The sequence below is a fragment of the Jaculus jaculus genome, chromosome 10 (assembly GCF_020740685.1).
Source record: "Jaculus jaculus isolate mJacJac1 chromosome 10, mJacJac1.mat.Y.cur, whole genome shotgun sequence".
Classification (NCBI taxonomy): Eukaryota; Metazoa; Chordata; class Mammalia; order Rodentia; family Dipodidae; genus Jaculus; species Jaculus jaculus.
The window spans coordinates 35,440,501-35,461,241 of record NC_059111.1 but is presented as its reverse complement, the minus strand read 5'-3'; the positions used below and the strand labels follow the sequence as shown (position 1 = coordinate 35,461,241).

The window sequence follows — 20,741 nt, the reverse complement described above, 5'->3', positions numbered from 1 at the left end:
GACAGAGGGAGAGAGAGAATGGGCGCGCCAGGGCTTCCAGCCTCTGCAAACGAACTCCAGACGCGTGCGCCCCCTTGTGCATCTGGCTAACGTGGGTCCTGGGGAACCGAGCCTCGAACCGGGGTCCTTAGGCTTCACAGGCGAGCGCTTAACCGCTAAGCCATCTCTCCAGCCCTCCCTTCACATTTTTTGATTTTCACAATACAACTTCTCTTATTAAATTAATTATGTCAACTTTGTTTCTTTGTTTTCTTTTTGTGCTTCTAAACATATTTAGCTTTTATTTGTACCTTTTGCAAGTTAAATTATATTGCAGAGACTCTCTAGTAACTTGCTGTGCTTTACTCAGTATTATATCTATTAAGATATATGTCTGTTATATTCAAAATTCTATTATTTATGAAGCTGTAATTCATCCTGTATTTATTGCTAAAAGGTCCTTATTTGTGTTGGTGGGTGGGATTGTTGTCTGTCTTTACTTCCCAAATATTTGTGCTTCCAACATTTTATCAGTAGAATTCTTTTGTTACTGTACATATGTTTCATTGGCATAATGAAGAAAGAATATAGATGATGAAGCTTGCCAGCATTTTTATATTCAACTGTTTAGGTTTAGAGAAGCCTTAGGAAAGCAGAAATTCAAAAGGACTTACCCTTTGTCACATGTGTCCTGTATGCTTTTGAGAGATGCCTCCTGTCCCTTTGTGAGGACAGGGACAGAAGGGTTTTCTGAATGAAAGAGAGCATCTTTGAGCTCAAAGATGCACAAGAAGCAGAACGGCTGATTATGCTCATCTGGTAATGAGCGCCGCCAGCCAGTGCCCCAGGAAGGAATACGAGCTTCGCTGTGTGTTTGCTAGCGTTTTCTAGGAATACTTGGTACTGGTTGGGAGTATTGGTTCTTCATGCAGCTTCAAGAAGTCCTTTCATCCTACCCATCTTATCTGCTGTTCATTATAAGATTCCTTTACTTACAGCTTTTAGGATTTTGCTTCCACTTTTTAAATATTTTCTTCTGTAAGAACTTCTGATCTACACAGTATGTAATATTCTTATTTTCTTTCTCCACCTATTTCTTCTGTGTACTGATTCAGTTCAAGTTTGATTTTAATATGATCTTTCTTATTTATTTTCTGTTAGATTTTCCTTTCCTCAGTAGATACTTGATAGTATTGCTATCCTATACAACAACTATCAATATCAAAATTCCTTTGTTTTCATGCAAGCTAAAACAAAATATAAGATCCAAAATAAAAATCTGTAAAATAGATAAACCTAAGGAAAGAAACCAAGTGTATTCAGAGCATTAGTTGACAAAAGAGTCTTAAGACACAGTTGAAGTTTAAAGGTGTTATACTGACTCATATTTCATACATTCATTGTGTCTTATTTTGTTCTTAGACTGGAAAATAAGGCCTTACTCCCCACCCCCAACAGAAAAAGAGTTTGGGTTGGAGAGACGGCTCAGCAGTTAAGGCACTATATAAAGCCTAACAACCCAAATTTCATTCCCATGTACCTACTTAAAAGCAGTATGCACAAAATATGTGTGTACATGGAGACTGTTTGCAGTGGCTGGAGGCCCTGGTGAGCCCATTCTATCTCTCTGCTTACAATTAAATAAACGTATATTAAAATTTGATGTTCATACTGCTGGATGATTAGCTTATTTAAAATGAATTTTAAATTTATTTTATTAATATTTTTCCATCTTTTTAATATGCTCCATGATGGCAGGGAAAATGATGACATGAGCAGAAGTGAACATTACCCTTTGCCAACACCAGGTGGACAATACCAATAGGAGAGTGTACCAAACACTAGCAAGGGGGAGCTAGCTTTAACACCCATAAGACTGACCCCAACAATACATTGCCTCCTGGATGTGTTAATTCCCAAATCTCCATGAGCTGGAAACCTAGCTTTCAGAACACCTAAGTTGATGGGAGACATTTGAATCAAAACACCACATTCATCCCTGGCCCCCATAAACTGATAACCATACATGATGTAAAATGTAATGCATTCTTCCACCTTTAAAAGTTCCCATACTTTTTTTTATCAGTTCCAGTGTTCATGCATTCCCATTGTCTAAGATTTTTTAACTGAGCCAAAAAATCCACCCCCAAAAAACCATAATGGCATGGAATAAACATTCACACTGCAAAAGATGGCAGTGGACATAGCAAAGAAATATTCAGCCACCACAAGATTTAAAACAACCAGGGCAAAAATCAAACTCTGTAGTTTCAAGTCCAACAGCTCTGGCCAGTGACAAATTTCCAAGTCTGGTAATTCTAACCAGCAAAAATTCTCTGGGAGTTCCAATCCTGCCCCTCCAGCTAGGCTGGAAAACTTCATCTGGGCTGGCAGCTTTCCTTAGCAGCCATCTCATGGTCCCAGCATCTCCACTGGGTCTCCACTGCAATCCATGGTTCATCCTCATGGCTCCATTGGGTCTCCAGGAAGGCAATCCAGCAAACCTGCTACATACTACCCATGGCCATTTCCAGTTCTTATACTCCATAATACCTAGTAGGGTGCCAGTTTGTTAATCCAGGGGGGGAATCAAGCAGACATTGAAGAACAGAAGACTCCTTGAGCACTCAGATCCCTTCAAAAGAGTCTACATTCTTCCTCTTGTCCCAGTACAGGTCAGCTGGCCCAATCTCAAAGGTTGCAATTGCAGCTGAGCAGGCAGCTGTTGCAAACTAAACATTTCCTTCTGTGCCATATCCCTCTGCACACATCAGTCTGTTTCTATGCAAAGCAACCCTGCACAAGTGCTCAGAACATGGGCATAACAGCAAACCTCTCACACAAACTAAACTGATTCAAGCTCAGTCCAGGCAAAGTTGTTTCTCACCCTCATAAACCAAAGCTCACAGTGCATAGTTCTTACTGCATTCAGGTCTTTCAATTCTGACCAGATTAGTTCATCAAGCTGTACTTATAGCATTGCAAGTCGTCTCTGAGGTTAAGGTTTCAAATCCTTCCACATTCCTCTTGAAAATCAGCTCCAAAAGGCCAAAGCCATACAGCCAGTTATCTAGCAGCAAATGACATCACTCCTTGGTACCAACATTACTACTGCAGTGAGGTTCACATAGCTGGCAGAAATCACCCAACCAAGAGCAACTTTGGGGGAAAATAGGGTTTATTTTGGCTTATAGACTCGAGGGGTTGCTCCACGATGGCAGGAAAAACAGTGGCATGAGCAGAGGGTGGACATCACCCCTTGGCCCACATCAGGTGGGCAATAGCAATAGGAGAGTGTTCCAAACACTAGCAATGGGGAACTGGCTTTAACACCAATAAACCTGCCCCCAATAATACACTACCTCCTGGAGGTGTTAATTCCCATCTCCATCAGCTGGTAACTTGCCATTCAGATCATTTAAGTTTATAGGGGACACTTAAATCAAACTGGTACACACCACCAAGAAAAGAAGTTTCTCTAAGTAAAGGTGAAAACAGCACAAATCTGGGACATGTGGGCATAGACATACAAATTTGGAGGGCAATTTTATGGGAAAAATGTCCGTTTATAGGACTATTTGTAGCACTGAGGGGAAGAGTTTTTCCTATTTTCTTATTTTCCAGCTTCCCATCAGCAATATATCTGGGGATTTCTTTTCTTGTTCCAAACAAAGGTTTTGTTATTGTTTTTATTGTTCTTGGTCTATACAGTTAATGTATTTATTACTGAATAATAAGAAAATAAAGGGCTTGAGACATAATTTTAGTGCTTTCAGAAATGGTAAACAGGGGGCTGGAGAGGTGGCTTAGAGGTTCAGGCATTTGCCTGCAAAGCAAAAGGATTCCGGGTCGATTCTCCAAGACCCAGGTAAGCCAGATGCACAAGGGGGTGCAATTCCTTTACAGTGGCTGGAGGCCCTGGCATGCCCATTCTCTCCCTTTCTCTCTCTCCTCTCCTTCTCTCTCTCTCTCTCTCTCTCAAATAAATAAAATATTTTTTAAAAAGTGGTAAACAGGGTAGTGCTTCAGTCACTGACAGTTACGGTTGGTGTCTGTCTATGTCTCCATATCTCCTCTTTCCCAGCTTTCCAGTTTGCCTGCAGTGTCAGCCTAGTCTAAAAGCTGATAGTATAGTACAGCAATTATTTCCTTACTTCAGTGTGGTAGTCAGTAAAAATTATTTTCAAAATCTAGCCAGTGGTTGAATTGAACTTTATATGAATGCTTCCATGGTATGGCTAAGCTCTTACACCTTGGTGATGGTGTACAGTGTGAGGAACGCCATTGTCAGTACTACTGGGATAGCTGATGGAATAATCTATTTCAGGCCAAAAAATATCATCACACTTCTGGTCATTACAATAGGTGTTCATTGCTGGCTTAGTATTGTTTCCTTCATCAATGGCATCCTATGAGTAGATGTCATAGGCACAGAAGTAATGGTTCAGCATTGAAATTCATAGTGGCTGATGTTGCAAGCTGCCTTGTAGCTTTTGGATTCTTCTAGACATGAATTATCATTAACTCAGATGTAGATTAGTATTTATAAGGTAGCAAGTATTTAACCATTTATAATTTTGATTCATATTTCAATAATCTATAGAATTTTAAATATTATTTTAACATATTTGCAAATATGAGGAGAATGCAATAAAAACTTTATTCTGCTACTCAGAGCACTGGCTATCTCTGCAGTATATAAAATCAATGATAATAAGGCTAAGGTTTAGGGGAGTCCCCACAGTTAAAATCCACATTCTCTCATATAGTGGATTTTTTTGTTTGTTTGTTTGCTTTTAGAGGTAGGATTTTTCTCTAGCCCAGGCTAACCTGGAATTCACTATGGAGTCTCAGGGTGGCCTTGAATTCATGGTGATCTTCCTACCTCTGCCTCCTGAGTGCTGGGATTAAAGGCATGTGCCACCATGCCCAGCTTCATATAGTTTTATTATTATTATTATTAGATTGATGCTTATGCACAAGAAAGAGCATCATGCATTCACCATTGGTTTGGAACATAAGTTCCCACTGAACAGTACGAACTGCTAAATCATCTATTACGTCTGCTTTTAATTTTTGCTTAATGTTAAGCATGTACAAACTATAGCTACTTCATGATCATTTTATCATGGGATATTGTTGTACATTCCTAATTTTAGGTGACAGTTTAAATGAGCATCTCTGAGTACAGAGTTAGTTGATATCTATGCACAAGTAGGAATTTTATCACTTATAGGGCCAAATAGGATGAATTTTCTTTTATGTTCTCTAAAGGATAGTATTTACTTGTTGAGAAAGGTTGTGTGTTGTTGCAGATTCTAGGTTCCTTCTTTGTGATAGTAGGAGGTGGCCTTTAGGCCCCTTGTAGTATACTAGTCAGCCACGAGGACATGATTGTTATCACCACTGCATCCAAATATCAGAGCTCCTTGTTCTTCAGTTTGCATCCACTGGACATCACACCATATGCTGGGTTATCTGAAATTCTAATTATAAATATATGTATTCAAATGGTAAGCCAAATGGATAGATATTACCTTAATCATTCATAAAGACCTTTCAAGCACTATATCTTCTTAATAGAAAGTTCATGCTAAAGCCACTTTTTTTACAGTTTGTGGGGAGTAATATAATAAAAATGTGGCCCAGAAACTTCCCACATGTGTTTGACTCGAATTCTGTGCTTTACTTCCTACTTTCTGTCTTGCACACATCTTACCAGTGCCCTCACAGCACCTGGGCATACCAGCATGGTATCCTGAGGAAAACTTGGAAGATTCCTATCCTTGTGAGCAGAATATTGGTACACAGGCACCAGGTTGATTTAGCTTTGACCAGGAGAGGAGAAATATACTGTTTGCCAGGTGGATTCACACTGTTTCGTTGTGTTTGTTTGTTAGGGAAGAGAAAATATGTGAGAACAAAACCTATCTAATGAGCTTCAGGGTCAATGCCCATTGTTTCAGGAAAGGAGCTACACCTGAGACACTATGTAATTGGAAATGCCACTTGATTATGTTTATCATGACTTGCTGTCATTCTCCGAAGATCTTTCCATTTTCTGTACAGTTCATATGAACAATTTATTGTGTCTGTGAGAGGGGGAGAGAGAGAGAGAGAGAGAGAGAGAGAGAGTGTGTGTGTGTGTGTGTGTGGTGGGAGTATCCACACTGTTTATATCAAGACTTTAATGTGGAACTGGACTCGAATCCTCCAGATGAATGTATAGACCGATGCACCTTTAGGAAGGCTGAGCTTCCAGTAATAAATTCCTAATCATGGGGTCACCAAGGCTGTCTCTACTTTCTGCCATGATTAAGAACCAACCTAATGAGGTAGCTTCTGAAAAATTGTTGAGTCACTTATCAATTCTACCATAATTTGTACCAGCAAATGCATATCCTGCACCCACTCTCTTCTTCCATAATGTGCTTCTAAGTCAGGGGATCCAGGAGCACTTTACCTTTGGGATCATTCAATTCATATACAAAATGCTCATTGTACAGCAATCTGGAAAATATATTTCTAGCTCTCCATATTCCTGAAACATAGGGAGATGTGATAGAAAATGATAGATTCAGGTGTCTAGCAAGTGCTTTAATAGCTTCTATTAGAGGCAGCTAATGTAATATTGGTAATTGTTATGGATAATCCTAGCCTCTATGTCAGCTTCTCTGAAAAGTTCTACTATATTTACTGAAGGGCAAGAGTAAGTGTTAATGTAGGGAGGCATAGATTCCATTTTATAGTAACACACACATATATAGTAACACACACATAATAACACATAAAATATATACTTAATATGTAATATTATAATATCTACAGTTTTAAACAACATTAAGGGATATATATTTTCTTCATATGCAAGTCAGTAATTTTAAGGATATTTGGAATGCATCACTATGTTGTAGAAGTATTCTTTATTTTTTTAAATAAATTTTATGTTTTGTGTGTAGTACAGATATGTGTGTGTGTGTGTTTGTGTGTGTGTGTGTTATATATATGTTCAGATGCACATGCCCTGTATGAGTGCAGAGGCCAGAGAAGCATACCAGGCATTGTTTGCTTCTCATCTGTGTGTTTCCTTGAAATAGAGTCATTCCAATATCCAGATGTTGCTGTTTTATCAAACCACAGTGACTCTCTAGTCTTTACTATCCACAGGACTGAGGTTACTGATATGCATGGCTATGGCTACACCCAGCTGTTTACCTGGATACTTGAGAATGAAACACAAGCTGTCTCTGGCCCTCCTGTTTGCAGGGGTTTTCTTATCCTGCTGACTCATCTCCTCAAGTCTGAGTTCTGTGTGTGGTAATTTGTTTTTAATATTTTCAGCATTGTTTTCTAACAGGATTATATTTACTCCATAAACACAATGTTTATTCATAGTATTTAACTCTTCAAAAGCCAATGGATTAAATTAAACCATCTCATATTCAGTACATTTACATTAGTATCCTATACTATAACATTGAAGGTTTTGTTGAGCACCTGGCACTATGGTGACCACTTTTACAATGTAACATAATAATCACAACTAATATAGTACATAAGACTGTCATAAATTTCATTTTGAAGATGTTGAATCTTATACATAAGAGAAGGGGCTAGTTCAGGCTGTTGAGAAATAAACCTAGGGTTTGATTCAGATGATATTAATATCTCCAAACCACTGTCAAAATTTTACTGGTACTCCTCTAAAATTCCTTTAATGTTTTCTTCAGTTTAACTTATTGGCTAAATATAGAGAAAGGACAATCTAATCATTAGTTAAAATAACCCCAGTATTATTTTAGTTAGATAAGAACATCTTCCCTGTGCTCAGTCATGGGTCATGGAAGAAATAAAAAAAAGAAATTGTAAAGTTCCTACAATTTTGAATGACAGTGAAAACACAACATACCAAAACTTATGGGACACAATGAAGGCCATCCTAATAGGAAAATCCATAGTGCTAAATGTCTTCATTACAAAGATAGAGATCTGAAATAAATAACCTTACTGTTCACAAATTACACTGGAGAAAAGAATGAAATCTGAAGAGCTCAAGCTGGAAAGACATAATCAAGGCTGGAGGAAAAATTAATGAATTGGAAATTAAGAAAGAAATTTAAAAATTTGATGAAATGAAGAGCTGGTTCTTTGAAAAAGTAAACAAGATTGACAAACCCCTGGCCAATTTGATCAAGCAAAAACAAAAAAAAAAGAGAGAGAGAGAGAGAGAGATTGAGAGAGAGTGTGTGTAGCAGACAGATTCAGGTTAGCTGAGTTGAATTCCAGACCAGGCACAGTTATGGAGGAAGGGATATTTATTGAAGCTGACAGATCCAGGGGAAGTTCCATAATGGCAGAAGAAGCTGGCCTGCCTTCATAGGCCCAAGCAGAGAGAGAGAGAGAAGCACAAGCCTAAAAGCCAAAAGCCACAGCACACTTCAGGAACTCCAGCTAGGCACACTTTGCATATCTTTAGATTGAAATCTGAAACCCACCACCACACCTTAAGACCTACCCAGGGACATTGTCTCCAGCCAGGTGGCTACAGATGCAAACTATAAACAATAACTGAATATATTTGGGTCCATCAATTCAAACCACCACAGAGAGAGAGAGAAAGAGAGAGAACTCTCAAATTAACAAAATCAGAAAAGGGAGAAATCACAACAAACATCAAAGAAATTGGAAGAATCATTAGGGCATACTTCCAAAACATCTACTCCACAAAACTGGATAATCTGGAAGAAATGGATGAATTCCTAGATACATACCACCTACCAAAACTAAACTCAGAGCATGATTGATCTCCTAAACAAACCTAACTCCTCCATGGAGATTTAAAAGGTAATCAAAAACCTCCCCAAAAAGAAAAGTCCAAGATGGCTTATCAGCCAAACTCTGGGAAGCCTTCATTGAAGAACTGAAACCATTTTATTCCAAACTGTTTTTTATAATCTGGGATCAAGGAATCTTCCCCAACTCCTTTTATGTAGCTAGGATCATTCCAAAACCAAACAGAGATGCAACAAGAAAAGTAAACTAGAAAAGCAAACTACAGGCCTATGTCTCTGGTGAACTTAGATACAAATATCATGAACAAAATCCTTGAAAACTGAATCCAATAACACATCAAAGGCGTTATCTACCTTGACCAAGCGGGCTTTGTCCCAAGGATGCAGGGATGGTTGAACATGAAAATTGGTCAACTATTATACCACATAAATAAACAATCATAAGAACCACATGATCATCTCAATTGATGAAGAGAAGCCTTTGATAAAATACAACACCACTTCATGATCAAAACACTGGAATGAATTGGCATGGAGTATTTATATCTCAACACAATAAAGGCTATATATAATGCTCCTAAAGCCCAAATAACACATAACGGGAAAAGGTTCAAGGAGTTCTCACTGAGATTGGGAAAAATACAGGGTGGCCACACTCACCACTGCTCTTCAACATAGTACTAGAAGTACTATCCCAAGAAATAAGACAGTAAAAAGAAATAAAAGGGATTCAAATTGGGAAGGAAGAAGTCAAGTTATCCCTATTTGCAGATGACATGATCCTATATATAAGTGACCAGAAAGTTTCCATCTCAAAACTTCTAAAAGTGGTGTTCCTTCAGTATAGTGGTAGGATACAAAATCAATTCACAAAAATCAGTAGCCTTTATACATGCAAAAGACAAATATACAGAGAAAGAAATCAATAAGGCTGTCACATTTTTTTTTTAACTTATTTATTTGACAGCGACAGACACAGAGAGAAAGACAGATAGAGGGAGAGAGAGAATGGGCGTGCCAGGGCTTCCAGCCTCTGCAAATGAACTCCAGACGCGTGTGCCCCTTGTGCATCTGGTTAATGTGGGACCTGGGAAACCGAGCCTCGAACCGGGGTCCTTAGGCTTCACAGGCAAGCACTTAACCGCTAAGCCATCTCTCCAGCCCGGCTGTCACATTTTTAATAGCAACAAAAAACCTTGGAATAACACTAACCAAGGATGTGAAAGACCTATATAATGAATACATAAAGAAATTCAAGAAAGAAATTGAGAAGGACTTGTGAATCTAGAAAGACCTTCATGCCCCTGCATAGGTAGAATTAATATTGTGAAAATGGCAATTCAGTCAAAAGCAATATACAGATATACCACATTACCAATGAAATCATCAGAATTATTCTTCACAGAGATTGAACAAAAGATCTTAGAATTCATATGGAGTGGGAACAGGTCTCTGATATCCAAACAAACCCTCAAAAATAATTTAAAAAAAAACACCACTGGAGGTATCAACATACCTAATATAAAGCTATATTACGTTTTTTTTTTTTTGTTTTTTTTTTTGTTTTTTTTGACAAATGGTCTCACTCTAGCCCAGGCTGACCTGGATTCACTATGTAGTCTCAGGGTGGCCTCAAACTCATGGTGATCCACCTCCCTCTGCCTCCCAATCTGGGATTAAAGGTACATGTTGACAAAAAAGGCATGGTACTGGAGTAAAAACAGAAACATAGACCAATGGAACAGAATTGAAGACTCAGACCATTGGTCAAGTAACTACAGCTATGAGATCTTTGTCAAAGGCCTTAATAACATAGACTAGAGAAAAGACAACATCTTCAACAAATGGTGTTGGACAAATTTGATGATCATATGTAGAAAAATGAAATTAGATACAATCATGTTTTTCATATACAAATATCAAGTCCAAATGGATTACATACCTCAATACCTGAAACTCTTCAACTATAGGAAGAAAATATAGGAGGTACACTCCACAATATATGATTGGGAAAAAAATTTCCTAAACAAAACCCAGTAGTCCAGGAGATTGAACACTCAACCAATGGGATCATATGAAGCTAAAAAGCTTTTGCACAGAGAAACATACCAAGAGGATAGCAAACAGATTACCCACTGAATGGGAGAAAACCTTCTCCAATTATACCACTGACAGTAACATAATATCTAGAAACTATAATGAACTCAAAAAACTGAACAATAAAAAAATCAAACAACCCACTCCAAAATGGGATAGAGAATTCAATAGGGAGTTCTCAGAGGAAGAATTGTAGATGGCTAACACACACTTAAGAAAATGTTCAATATCCCTAACCATTAGGGAAATGCAAAGTAAAACAACTATGTGCTTCCACCTTGTCCCAGTAAGGATATCAAACATTAAAAAAATCTAGTGAAAACAAATGTTGGTGAGGTTGTAGAGAAATAGGAACACTCATTCACTGTTAGTGGGAATGTAAGTTGGTACAACCACTATGGAAATCAATATGGAGCTTCCTGAAAAGGATGAATATAGAGTTACCAACAGATCCTATTATTCCCTTACTGGGTATTTACCCTAAAAGCTCCACACCTAAATTCAGAGATATTTGCTCAACCATGTTTATAGCTTCTCAGTTCATACTCACTAAGAACTAGAATCAACTCAGGGGCCTATCATTGTATGAATGGATAACCAAGATGTGGTATATCTACCTGATGAATCCTACTCAGCAGTAAGGAAAAATGACAAACAGAAATTTGTAGTAAAACGGCCAGGTGTGGTGGTGTATGTCTTTAATCCAAGCACTCAGGGGCTAGAGGTAGGAGGATCACCTTGAGTTCAAGGCCACCCTGAGACTACATAGTGAATTTCAGGTCAGTCTGAGCTAGAGTTAGACCCTACTTTGAACCCTCCCCCCCCCAAAAAAATTATAGTAAAATAGTCAAACTTGGAAAAGATCATAGAAAGCAAACTCACCCAATCACAGAAAGAAAATCATTGCATAATCTTACTCATCTGTACTTCCTTACCTGGAGCAGCCTGAGTTGCTGACATATCTAAATGGCATCTTGAAGCTTGAATAATAGGAAGGGTAGGACTTGAGGGATGGAGAGGATGGGGAAGACACAAAATTGAACTCAAATTGAACTGGTACCATAGAATCCTATATTCTGGAAGTTAGACTAAAAGTTTTAACCCACAACTGGACCTTAGGAGGAGCACCTGAGTCGAAGGGCCCTGGAGAGGTGAGATGAACCCTAACCTTAAATTTTTCCTGCTTCTGTCTTTTTGACAGTCTTTTTATTTTTTATTTTCTCTTGGCACTGACCTGTAATTCTCTGTACCAGAATGTGGTTAACAACCAGAACGAGCTGCTGATTAAAGAGACCTATAAGGTCTCCCAAAACAAACAAGACAGACTTTTTTTTTTGAGCACTTGATTACTCACCAGATGGTAGTGGTAAGACCCTACTGCCTAAGACAGGATATGCTGTTGGCACAGACCATGGGGAGACCTGGTTGGAATCAAGAAGACAGCCAGTCCCCAGACAATTAGCCCAGTTAGTTCTGGGAGGCACTACATGAGCTAATGGAGGAAAGTGGCCAACATCTCTCTGAGCACCTCAAAGTTTAAGCTACTCTGGAGCAAACAACCTGACTTGATGCTTACACAAATGCAGTAGTGACACACAGCCATGGCGAGTAAACAGCTGCTCTTAGATTGGCTAACAGGTCCACTCAGTGGAAAGGAAACCATATCTGCAACTGGGAAACAAGTCAGAATCATATCCAGATTATAATTTTGCTTTCCAATGTCAAGTTCCTACTAATCTTAGGCTATAAGAGGATCTAAACCCTTTAAATTATCTCTAAATTAATAATGGTTATCCCATTTAACTGATGCTGACTTCACTCTCCATTGGAGAATCTGCTTCTCTTTTCAGATGGGAGCAGGACCTGTGGAAATAAATGACCCAGTGCCCTTCATCCTGGCCCTAGTTACAACCACAGAGGAATTAGGGAAATGAGCAAGAGTGCTGCTTTCTTAGTGAACTTGATATCTGCACAAGGGTGAAGGAGATAGACATTGAGGACACTCAACATTCACCAAAGCAGAGATCCAAAGGCTCCTAAGAGCCCATCACTGAAGTAGACTTATAATGTACCCACATGGCTCAAGGAATTTTGCAGAAGAAGGGGCAGAAAGCTTGTTAGAACCACAAGCTGGGACATTACGCACAGAGACATTGCCTCTTCCCCCATAACTGACTGCTGCCCCCACAATGCATAACTCACAGTCCCCATGGAGTTGGCTTGCATTCCCAATGAAGAGGGCCTCTTCACAAAAGGGGCAGGGATGAGGGAAAAAATGGTACCAACATGTATTGTTTATATACAAAATATGTTGATATCTAATAAAAAATAATTTAGAAAGAAAATTTCTTTTAGTTACAAAGGAAAACTGTCAAAATTGTGATCTAATCAGTAATATTCTTGAGTTATGAAAGATATGAATTTTAGACAACTATTTTTAGAAGCAATAATAATAAACAAGTATCTATGATTGTTTATGTTTATATTGTACATTTTCATCTCTAATTTGGTTTAGAATGCTATGAAGTACAAGTTATGCAAGTCTAGATTTATAGTACTTATTTTTCTTAAACTCTTTAATCTGTTCATTTTTATTGTTATTAACTATCTTTTAAATTAATATATGTTATTAGAGTATATAGTTCAAGAAGTTTCCGTATGTACACATTCATCCTAAAGGATACAGAGGTAATATTTCTATGTCACTTGGCATTACTAAACATTGAAGTCAATGTCTCCTGCCTGATTTTAATCTTAGAGAGAGAGAGCAATGAAAGTAGTTGATCATATCTTTATGTTAAACACCCTTTTTCTCAGCTCTATTAAAGGATAAGTTATTTGAGATGGAGAATGGAATTTCAAAGGAGAAAGTGTGGGGGGGAGGGAGGGAATTAACGTGGGATCTTGTTTACAATCATGGAAAATGCTAATAAAAATTTTAAAAAAAATAAAAATTTTTAAAAGACAAAAATAAAAAAAGGATAAGTTATTTGAAATTCTAGCCATGTGTTTTCTATGTCTTGCTGAATTTATAATTAAATGGATTTATTAATAACACTGTGATATGTAATTTATGACATAATTTTGTCATTTTAAATTTATTTAGTGATGTGTGGTTTTGTTGTATGAGATCCTCTAGCGTGAATGTCCCACGTTTTCTCTTCACTAGGAACCTCTTTCCTATGATTTGTCCTTACCACCTTCCCATTTCCATTGTGGAAGCAGAGTCAGGGAAAACCGATAGCAGTTCCCAAAGACATCAGAGTTCTCCTGCCACCTTTTTATCTATTGCTTTTTCTGTCTCAGTCTGCCCTATATCAAATACAGGCTTAAAAGCCTTATTTTGTCATATTTTTATTCATTTTATATATAGTCTGTCATCTAAATGTTTATCTTTTGGCATTTCAGCTAAAAATTCCATCTTATCACCCTGCCATACATTTCAAAATTTAACTACTATATGATATTTATATAGTACTAAATAATATTGCCCACGTTGCAATTTGTCTCTTTCGCAGTTTTTCATGAGACTAATCTAGAATTATTTTGACAATTTTATACTCCTTGCAGCATTTCCTTTGTAGTGAAGTCTTAGAAAATATCCATTAAATGCACTTTGACTTAACTTGATGGATAGGAGAAACTTACTCAATTTTATCTTTAGTTTCAGGTTCAGAGTTATGTTTCTCAGAGTCTGGTAACCCTAGGAAGTTGCAGCTTATTGAGAAAATCTACAATTTCTCTACTTCTGTCAGAAGTAAACAGCTTTGTTGATGATCTGGTTGCCGTCAATCAGGTACATAGAACTTGAAACTGTATGTCTCCCTCATACTAAATGTCGCTATCAATTTTTCATTTTTTTTTCTTCCTTCTCTTATTACCCAGATGGTATTTGACTTACTACCTCATTTATAATGTATATGAATAATACTACTACCTACAGAAGATATTTTACATGTGTGTTTTAACACATGACCATTTTGTCCTCCTTACATGGACTAGAGATTATTTTGGTGACAATAATCCAGTGTTATTTGTCCTCAAATATCTCTGGGCAGGTAAAAAAGCGACAGGAAAATATGGGACAGGTTGTAGAATTGTTCTTATTCCTAAATGTCTAAGAGAATATCTGGCTGAATTTTAAATATCTTGGTGTCACTCCATATGCCAATCAAACTGAATGGTGGTCTCATCATTATTACTTAAGCATGCTTGGTGATTCCAAAATACAACCTGCGGTGGTTTGCATGTATGTTCTCCATAGACCAGGTGTTTTATTGAAACTTTTCTCCAGTGACCTGGATGGAGTGGTGTCACTGTGGGCAGATCCTGGGGTCCACTCCTAAGGTGTGTTTGGGGGAAGATCTGATTTCTAGCCCAAGGATGTAAGAGAGCGATCTGAGCTCTGTTGGGGTCCCTGCTGTTTTCTGTCAATTTTGTACTTGCTTGCTTTGGTTTTTGCTAGCTGGTGATGGTTCCTCTCTATTTGGATACATGAAAGCAGCTTTTTCTGCCAATGTTGGCAGAATAGTAAGCTGAAATAAATTTCTTCTTCCCCTAAAATGCACTTTGTTGGATGTTCATCCAAGCAATGTAAAGCTGTCAACAACACAGCCTAAGTAGAGCACCAGTACTCCAAAGTTTCATGTATAACCTGTGAAAAATATATAGAAAGAAAATAATAGGTTATTCTCATAGTTTGGTGGTGATACTTGCAAATTACAGGTGTTTGTCAGCTAATTAAATATTCTTACCATTTTTGTGGCAGAATTCAGAAGCATAATAAAAACATCCAATGGATAGAGAGATAGCTCAGCAATTAAAGTGCTTGCCTGCAAAGCCTAAATACCAGGGTTCAATTCCCTAGTACCCAGGTGAAGCCATGTTCATAAAGTGGCACATGTATTTGAAGTTTGTTTGCAGCAGCTAGAGGTCCTGACGTGTCCATTGTCTGTCTGTCTGTTCTCTCATTTTCTCTATCTCTGCTTACAAATTAATTAATTAAAATATCAATGATATGTAGAAATAGTTTGCAAAGAGAAATATAATTAATAATTAAAATATATGCATCTAATTTTAAATAGCTTTTAACTAAGTAAATCTCCATTTTCCACATTTGATGGCACAGTCAACAACTAATTTTATTCAGTGGCTTGATATATTAAGTCAACAGTTCTTTAAGAGACTCTGAAGAATACTTTTATAAAGTCACTGTTATAGATCTAAGGGAGAAATAAATAAAGCAACTGACTAATAGAAAAATGAGCAAAATTTTGGGATAAATACATGATTCTATTTGTAAGAGTCCCTAGGTCAAATAACTGATCAAAGTAGCAAAGAGCGACTCAAGAAATAGATACAAACTGAATCAGTGGAGGAGAGAACACAAAGGCACTGGGGCTACGATGTAAGGAATGGGTTCCCAGTGATTCTATGAAAATGTGAGTATGGGGTGGGGATGACTTGTGTGGAGACTAACAATGTTGTAGTTACCTTCTCCTTGCTAGAAAAAAACTATCTGACTAAAAGCAGATGTTACCTTACAAGGGCAGCTTTATGATAGCAGGGGAATGTTTGGCACTAGCAGAGGCTAGACATCAGCTTAGTCACAGCAGGTGGAAAACAGCAGCCTGAGAGCAAGTAAGTAAACTAAGCTCTAGCAATGGGGAATTATGGAACCCTTCAAAGCCTGCCTCCAATGACAGACCCCCTCCAGTGTTGCTCCACCTCCCTAATTGCCATCAGCTGGAGACCTAGTGATCAGAACATGAGTTAGTTTATAAGAAACATTTGATTTAAACCAACATAAGCTGCAAGAAGTTTTTAAATATTTTATGTATAAATTATATATTTTAATATAATTTTCACAATATCATCATAAAATAGTTACATTCTTTACCCTGCTTACAAATAAGGAAACTGAGCCTTAAAATAGTTAAACAACTTGACATCGACTGCAGAAGGAGCATAGGGCCAAGCTGTCATTCCAACCTAGGTTTCTGATAAATCACTTTTAAATAATAATGAAAAATATTTATAAGCCAGTAAGTAATAACTAACTAGTTATTAGCAGATATGTATATTAAAATATTTTAATCATTCTTTTCAATGACTCTCCAGTACATTAGTATTAATTAAAGACTAGGGAAGTAGAACCTTTCTTACAGTAGATAGCAAAGAGCTAGAGAATGTGGAGAGGTCTGAAGGAGACTTGAGACTGTACTGCCTCAAATGACCACAGTGCTTCATAGCAGAAGCAGAATGTCCAGGCCCTCTTACATTTGTCATCTTCAGCAGGAAACTGCCAGGTCTACAAACTGCTGCCCGAGTCTTTTTTTTTTTTTTTTTTTTGGTTTTTCAAGGTACGGTCTCACTCTGGTCCAGGCTGACCTGGAATTAACTATGTAGTCTCAGGGTGGCCTAGAACTCATGGCGATCCTCCTACCTCTGCCTCCCAAGTGCTGGGATTAAAGGTATGTGCCACCACACCCAGCTTGCTGCCCCAGTCTTGAAGTGAATTTGCAGTGCAATGTACAGCAGCCAGTGTGAGCCTTGGGCTGTACCTTGCTAATGATGGCACTGACTTCCAACCAAACAGTATGCGCACGCACACGCACGCACCCAGGTCTCTAGCCACTGCAGACAAACTCCACATGCATCCACCACTTTGTACATCTGGCTTTATTTGGCTACTGGGGAACCAAACCTGGGCCCTTGGGTTTTTCAGGCAAATCCCTCAACCCAGCCATCTTGCCAGCCTAAAACAGTGTGTGTTTAATGAAAAAGCAATATTTAGACCCTTCCAGCAAGGAAGTATGAAAATATAATTGTATGCCATTTTAGCTCATTTTAAAGCTCTAGAAAATTAATAACATCATTATTGACACAGCCCAAAGTGTCCGTCATATCTAATATTCAGTCATTCACTTGCTTACAAATGAGGCCTGCTATGACAGGTTGCAAAGGTATGCAGTGAAGGAATTGAATACATGAGGCCATTTCTCTGAAACTCAATACATTGCGTGGGAGGTAAAATTTAGGAAAGGTAAAGTGGCAAGATGAACCATAATGAAAGAAATACTGTACAGCTGAATGGAGGGGTTGCTCTTGAAAAGAAGTTACTGAAATAATACTGTACAATTATACACACTATCCCTCTGTGCACTTCTGCCATGTCTGATAGTGAAGTTGAGTCTGGGTGTGAGTCTGTAATCTGCAGCAGGACTCCTGTATGACAAAGGTCAATTCTGAAAATTCACTCTCAACTTGAGAAGCCAGCCTGTTCTTCAGTGATCAAACTGGATTAAGATAATTTTTCTGTAAAGCTTGCAGATTTCATAAGATGGACTCTATCCAGTACTGAATCCTCTTGAGAAAGATAGCTTTTCCATCCCTTTACCCTTTTTCTCTTCTCCCTTTCCCTCCCCTCCCCTCCCCTCCCCTCCCCTCCCTCCCCTCCCTCCTCCTTCTCTCTCTCTCTCTCTCTCTCTCTCTCTCTCTCTCTCTCTCTCTCTCTCTCTCTCTCTCACAAACACACACTTTCTCCTTCATCCCTGCTAATGTGAGTCTGTTCTCCTGCTATGCTTTGTCTTCCACACTATGATGGACTGTACTCTCCAGAGCTACATGCCAAAATAAACCCTTTCTTCCCTAAGTTGCATCTGGTCAGGCATTTTGTCAAAGCTATGAAAAAGTGATACTGATAATATATGATAATTCAGTGCACATATACAATGCTAAATATAGTGAAGAATCTGGGTAGGTAGTTCCTGTATCACCTCAAATGTTAAGCATCTTTATATATTGTAAATGTCCACACTCTTCTGGATACTTCAAAATATATGATAGACTGTGGTGAACACTAGTTACTCTGTTGTGCTCCTCCCAACCAGAAGTGAGTCCTCCTGTCTAGCTGTGTTTGGTGCTCCCACCTTCCTGCCCTGGCCAGTCTCAGGTGATCACAAGTCCTCTTTCTTCTTTGAGATTGACTTTTACCTTCCTCAGGAGAACATGTAGTATTTGTTTTTGTTGTGTCTGGCTTGTTTCAGTTCACATAATGACCACTAGTTCTCACCATATTGTTATAAATGGCAATCTCTCAACCTTTTTGTGGCAGGATACTATTTAACAATTTAAATATCCTACATTTCCCTATCTGTTTATACATTGATGGATACCTTGGCTGATTCCAATGAAAAAGTGGTACTGTGGGAAACTTTTCCCCTGGGGAGATGCAAAGGCACATCTTCACCCCAGATAAGGCACAGAAGGTAGACCAAAGTACCAATACCATTTGGTGAACCAATGAGTTTATTGGGGTTACTTATAAAGCGTAGAGAGGGGCTATTTACAGAAATGTGGAGCCCCCAAAACAGACACTTTGATTTCAGGCATGGGGTCTGATGACCCCCTTTTTTTGTGAGTTGTCCCAGCTGCTTTTGATAAAGCTGGAAATAGTTGTTTCCTACTTTCAATGCAGAAGAATTTTGCCCTACAAAAAATGAAAAACATATAATTCAATGAAAGTTAAACAACATGCTCCTAGTAGACTGAAGGGTAATCAAAGAAACTAAAAGAAAAAATCAAAATATCTTGAAATAATTGAAAATGAAAACATTCACATGAAAATCTGTGGCATACATGAGGTGATGATAGTGACACCTTCAAACAGACAAAGTCAGAAAGATTTCAGTTGAAGCATATAGAAGCTTGAGCCAAGTACTCAGAAGAACAAGAAAATCTAAAAGATAGGAGTAGCAGTAATAATAAAAAATACCAAATCAGAAATTAAATCGAAGCAAAGATGAAAAGAATTGGCAGACCTATAACTGGATTTACTAAGACAAAGGAAAAAGACCTAAATAGCTAAAATCAGAGCGGAACAAGAAGACATTACAGTTGATGATGCAAAAATAAAAAAGATCATACAAACTATGATAAATAGGTTATGTGCTAAGAAATTGAAAAACCTATAGGAAATAGGACATTTGTGGACACACTCTGTAAAGTATGGGAGTGACCAAGACCATGCAAACTCTGAGGCAAAGATGAAAGCTTTTATTTCAGAAATGCACAAGATGTCAGTGCTGACTCACAAGAGAGGAGCGCAGCCAACCTGAGTTTACAGGTAGTGGGCTTTTTCAGTAGGGCAAAGGTGAAGAAGGGGAAAAAAAAAACTTGTTTGTTAAGTTGAATATAGAAGTTACTTTAGATGACATTATTACATTAACCATTGACACATGATTGTGGTAAAATAGGTGGGCTGTGATGCCAGAACAGTGACCAGGTGACACAAGATAGGGGGCAGGAAACCATAACCTAGGACATTGTTAGGCAAGGAGGCTATAATGAGCAGGTGGTTTCTTGATGAATGTGGACAGCCCACTTCCCCATGCCTCTGTCACCATTTATGCTGACCATGGTGACTCCATCTTGTGAGCTTGTCATGACCTAAAAAGGAAGGTATTCTCTCTTCTGCAATGTCTTCATGCTGACCTTTGGGGCAATGATTTCTTATAGGAGAGGATGGATAACATGGTCTTTGTGTCTCTCATCAGGGAAGGCGAAAAGGAGGCAGTGCTATGGTGGCTAGAGGCTGGTAGGAAATACAGGAAGGATAGGTCAGTAAACGTTTGAATTTTTGATGGGTCAATTGGTTCATCTAATTTTGGATGCATCTCAGAAGACAGGGTTCCTGGACAAGTAGCAAGAAAAGCCCAGCTAGCAGTGGCAATATCAAGGACCAGACCATCCATAAGTTGTTCCATTATCCGGAGAGAGTTGGTGTTCCTGCCTAAAGCTGGTTGGCCAAGTTTTTTAGTGTTTTAATTTCAACCTCTGCCTTGCCTGCTTTGTTAACATAGTAACAGCATT

General features: G+C 38.3%; 1 protein-coding gene across 1 annotated transcript in view; it reads left to right on the top strand.

Annotated features, from left to right (window-relative positions):
- The window catches only part of Mei4 (meiotic double-stranded break formation protein 4), a 193,792-nt gene that overhangs the window by 128,768 nt on the left and 44,283 nt on the right, over nt 1-20,741 (top strand). The window contains exon 4 of the mRNA XM_004660399.2: nt 14,533-14,664. Coding sequence (XP_004660456.1) covers nt 14,533-14,664 — 132 coding nt within the window. The remainder of the gene's footprint in view (nt 1-14,532; nt 14,665-20,741) is intronic.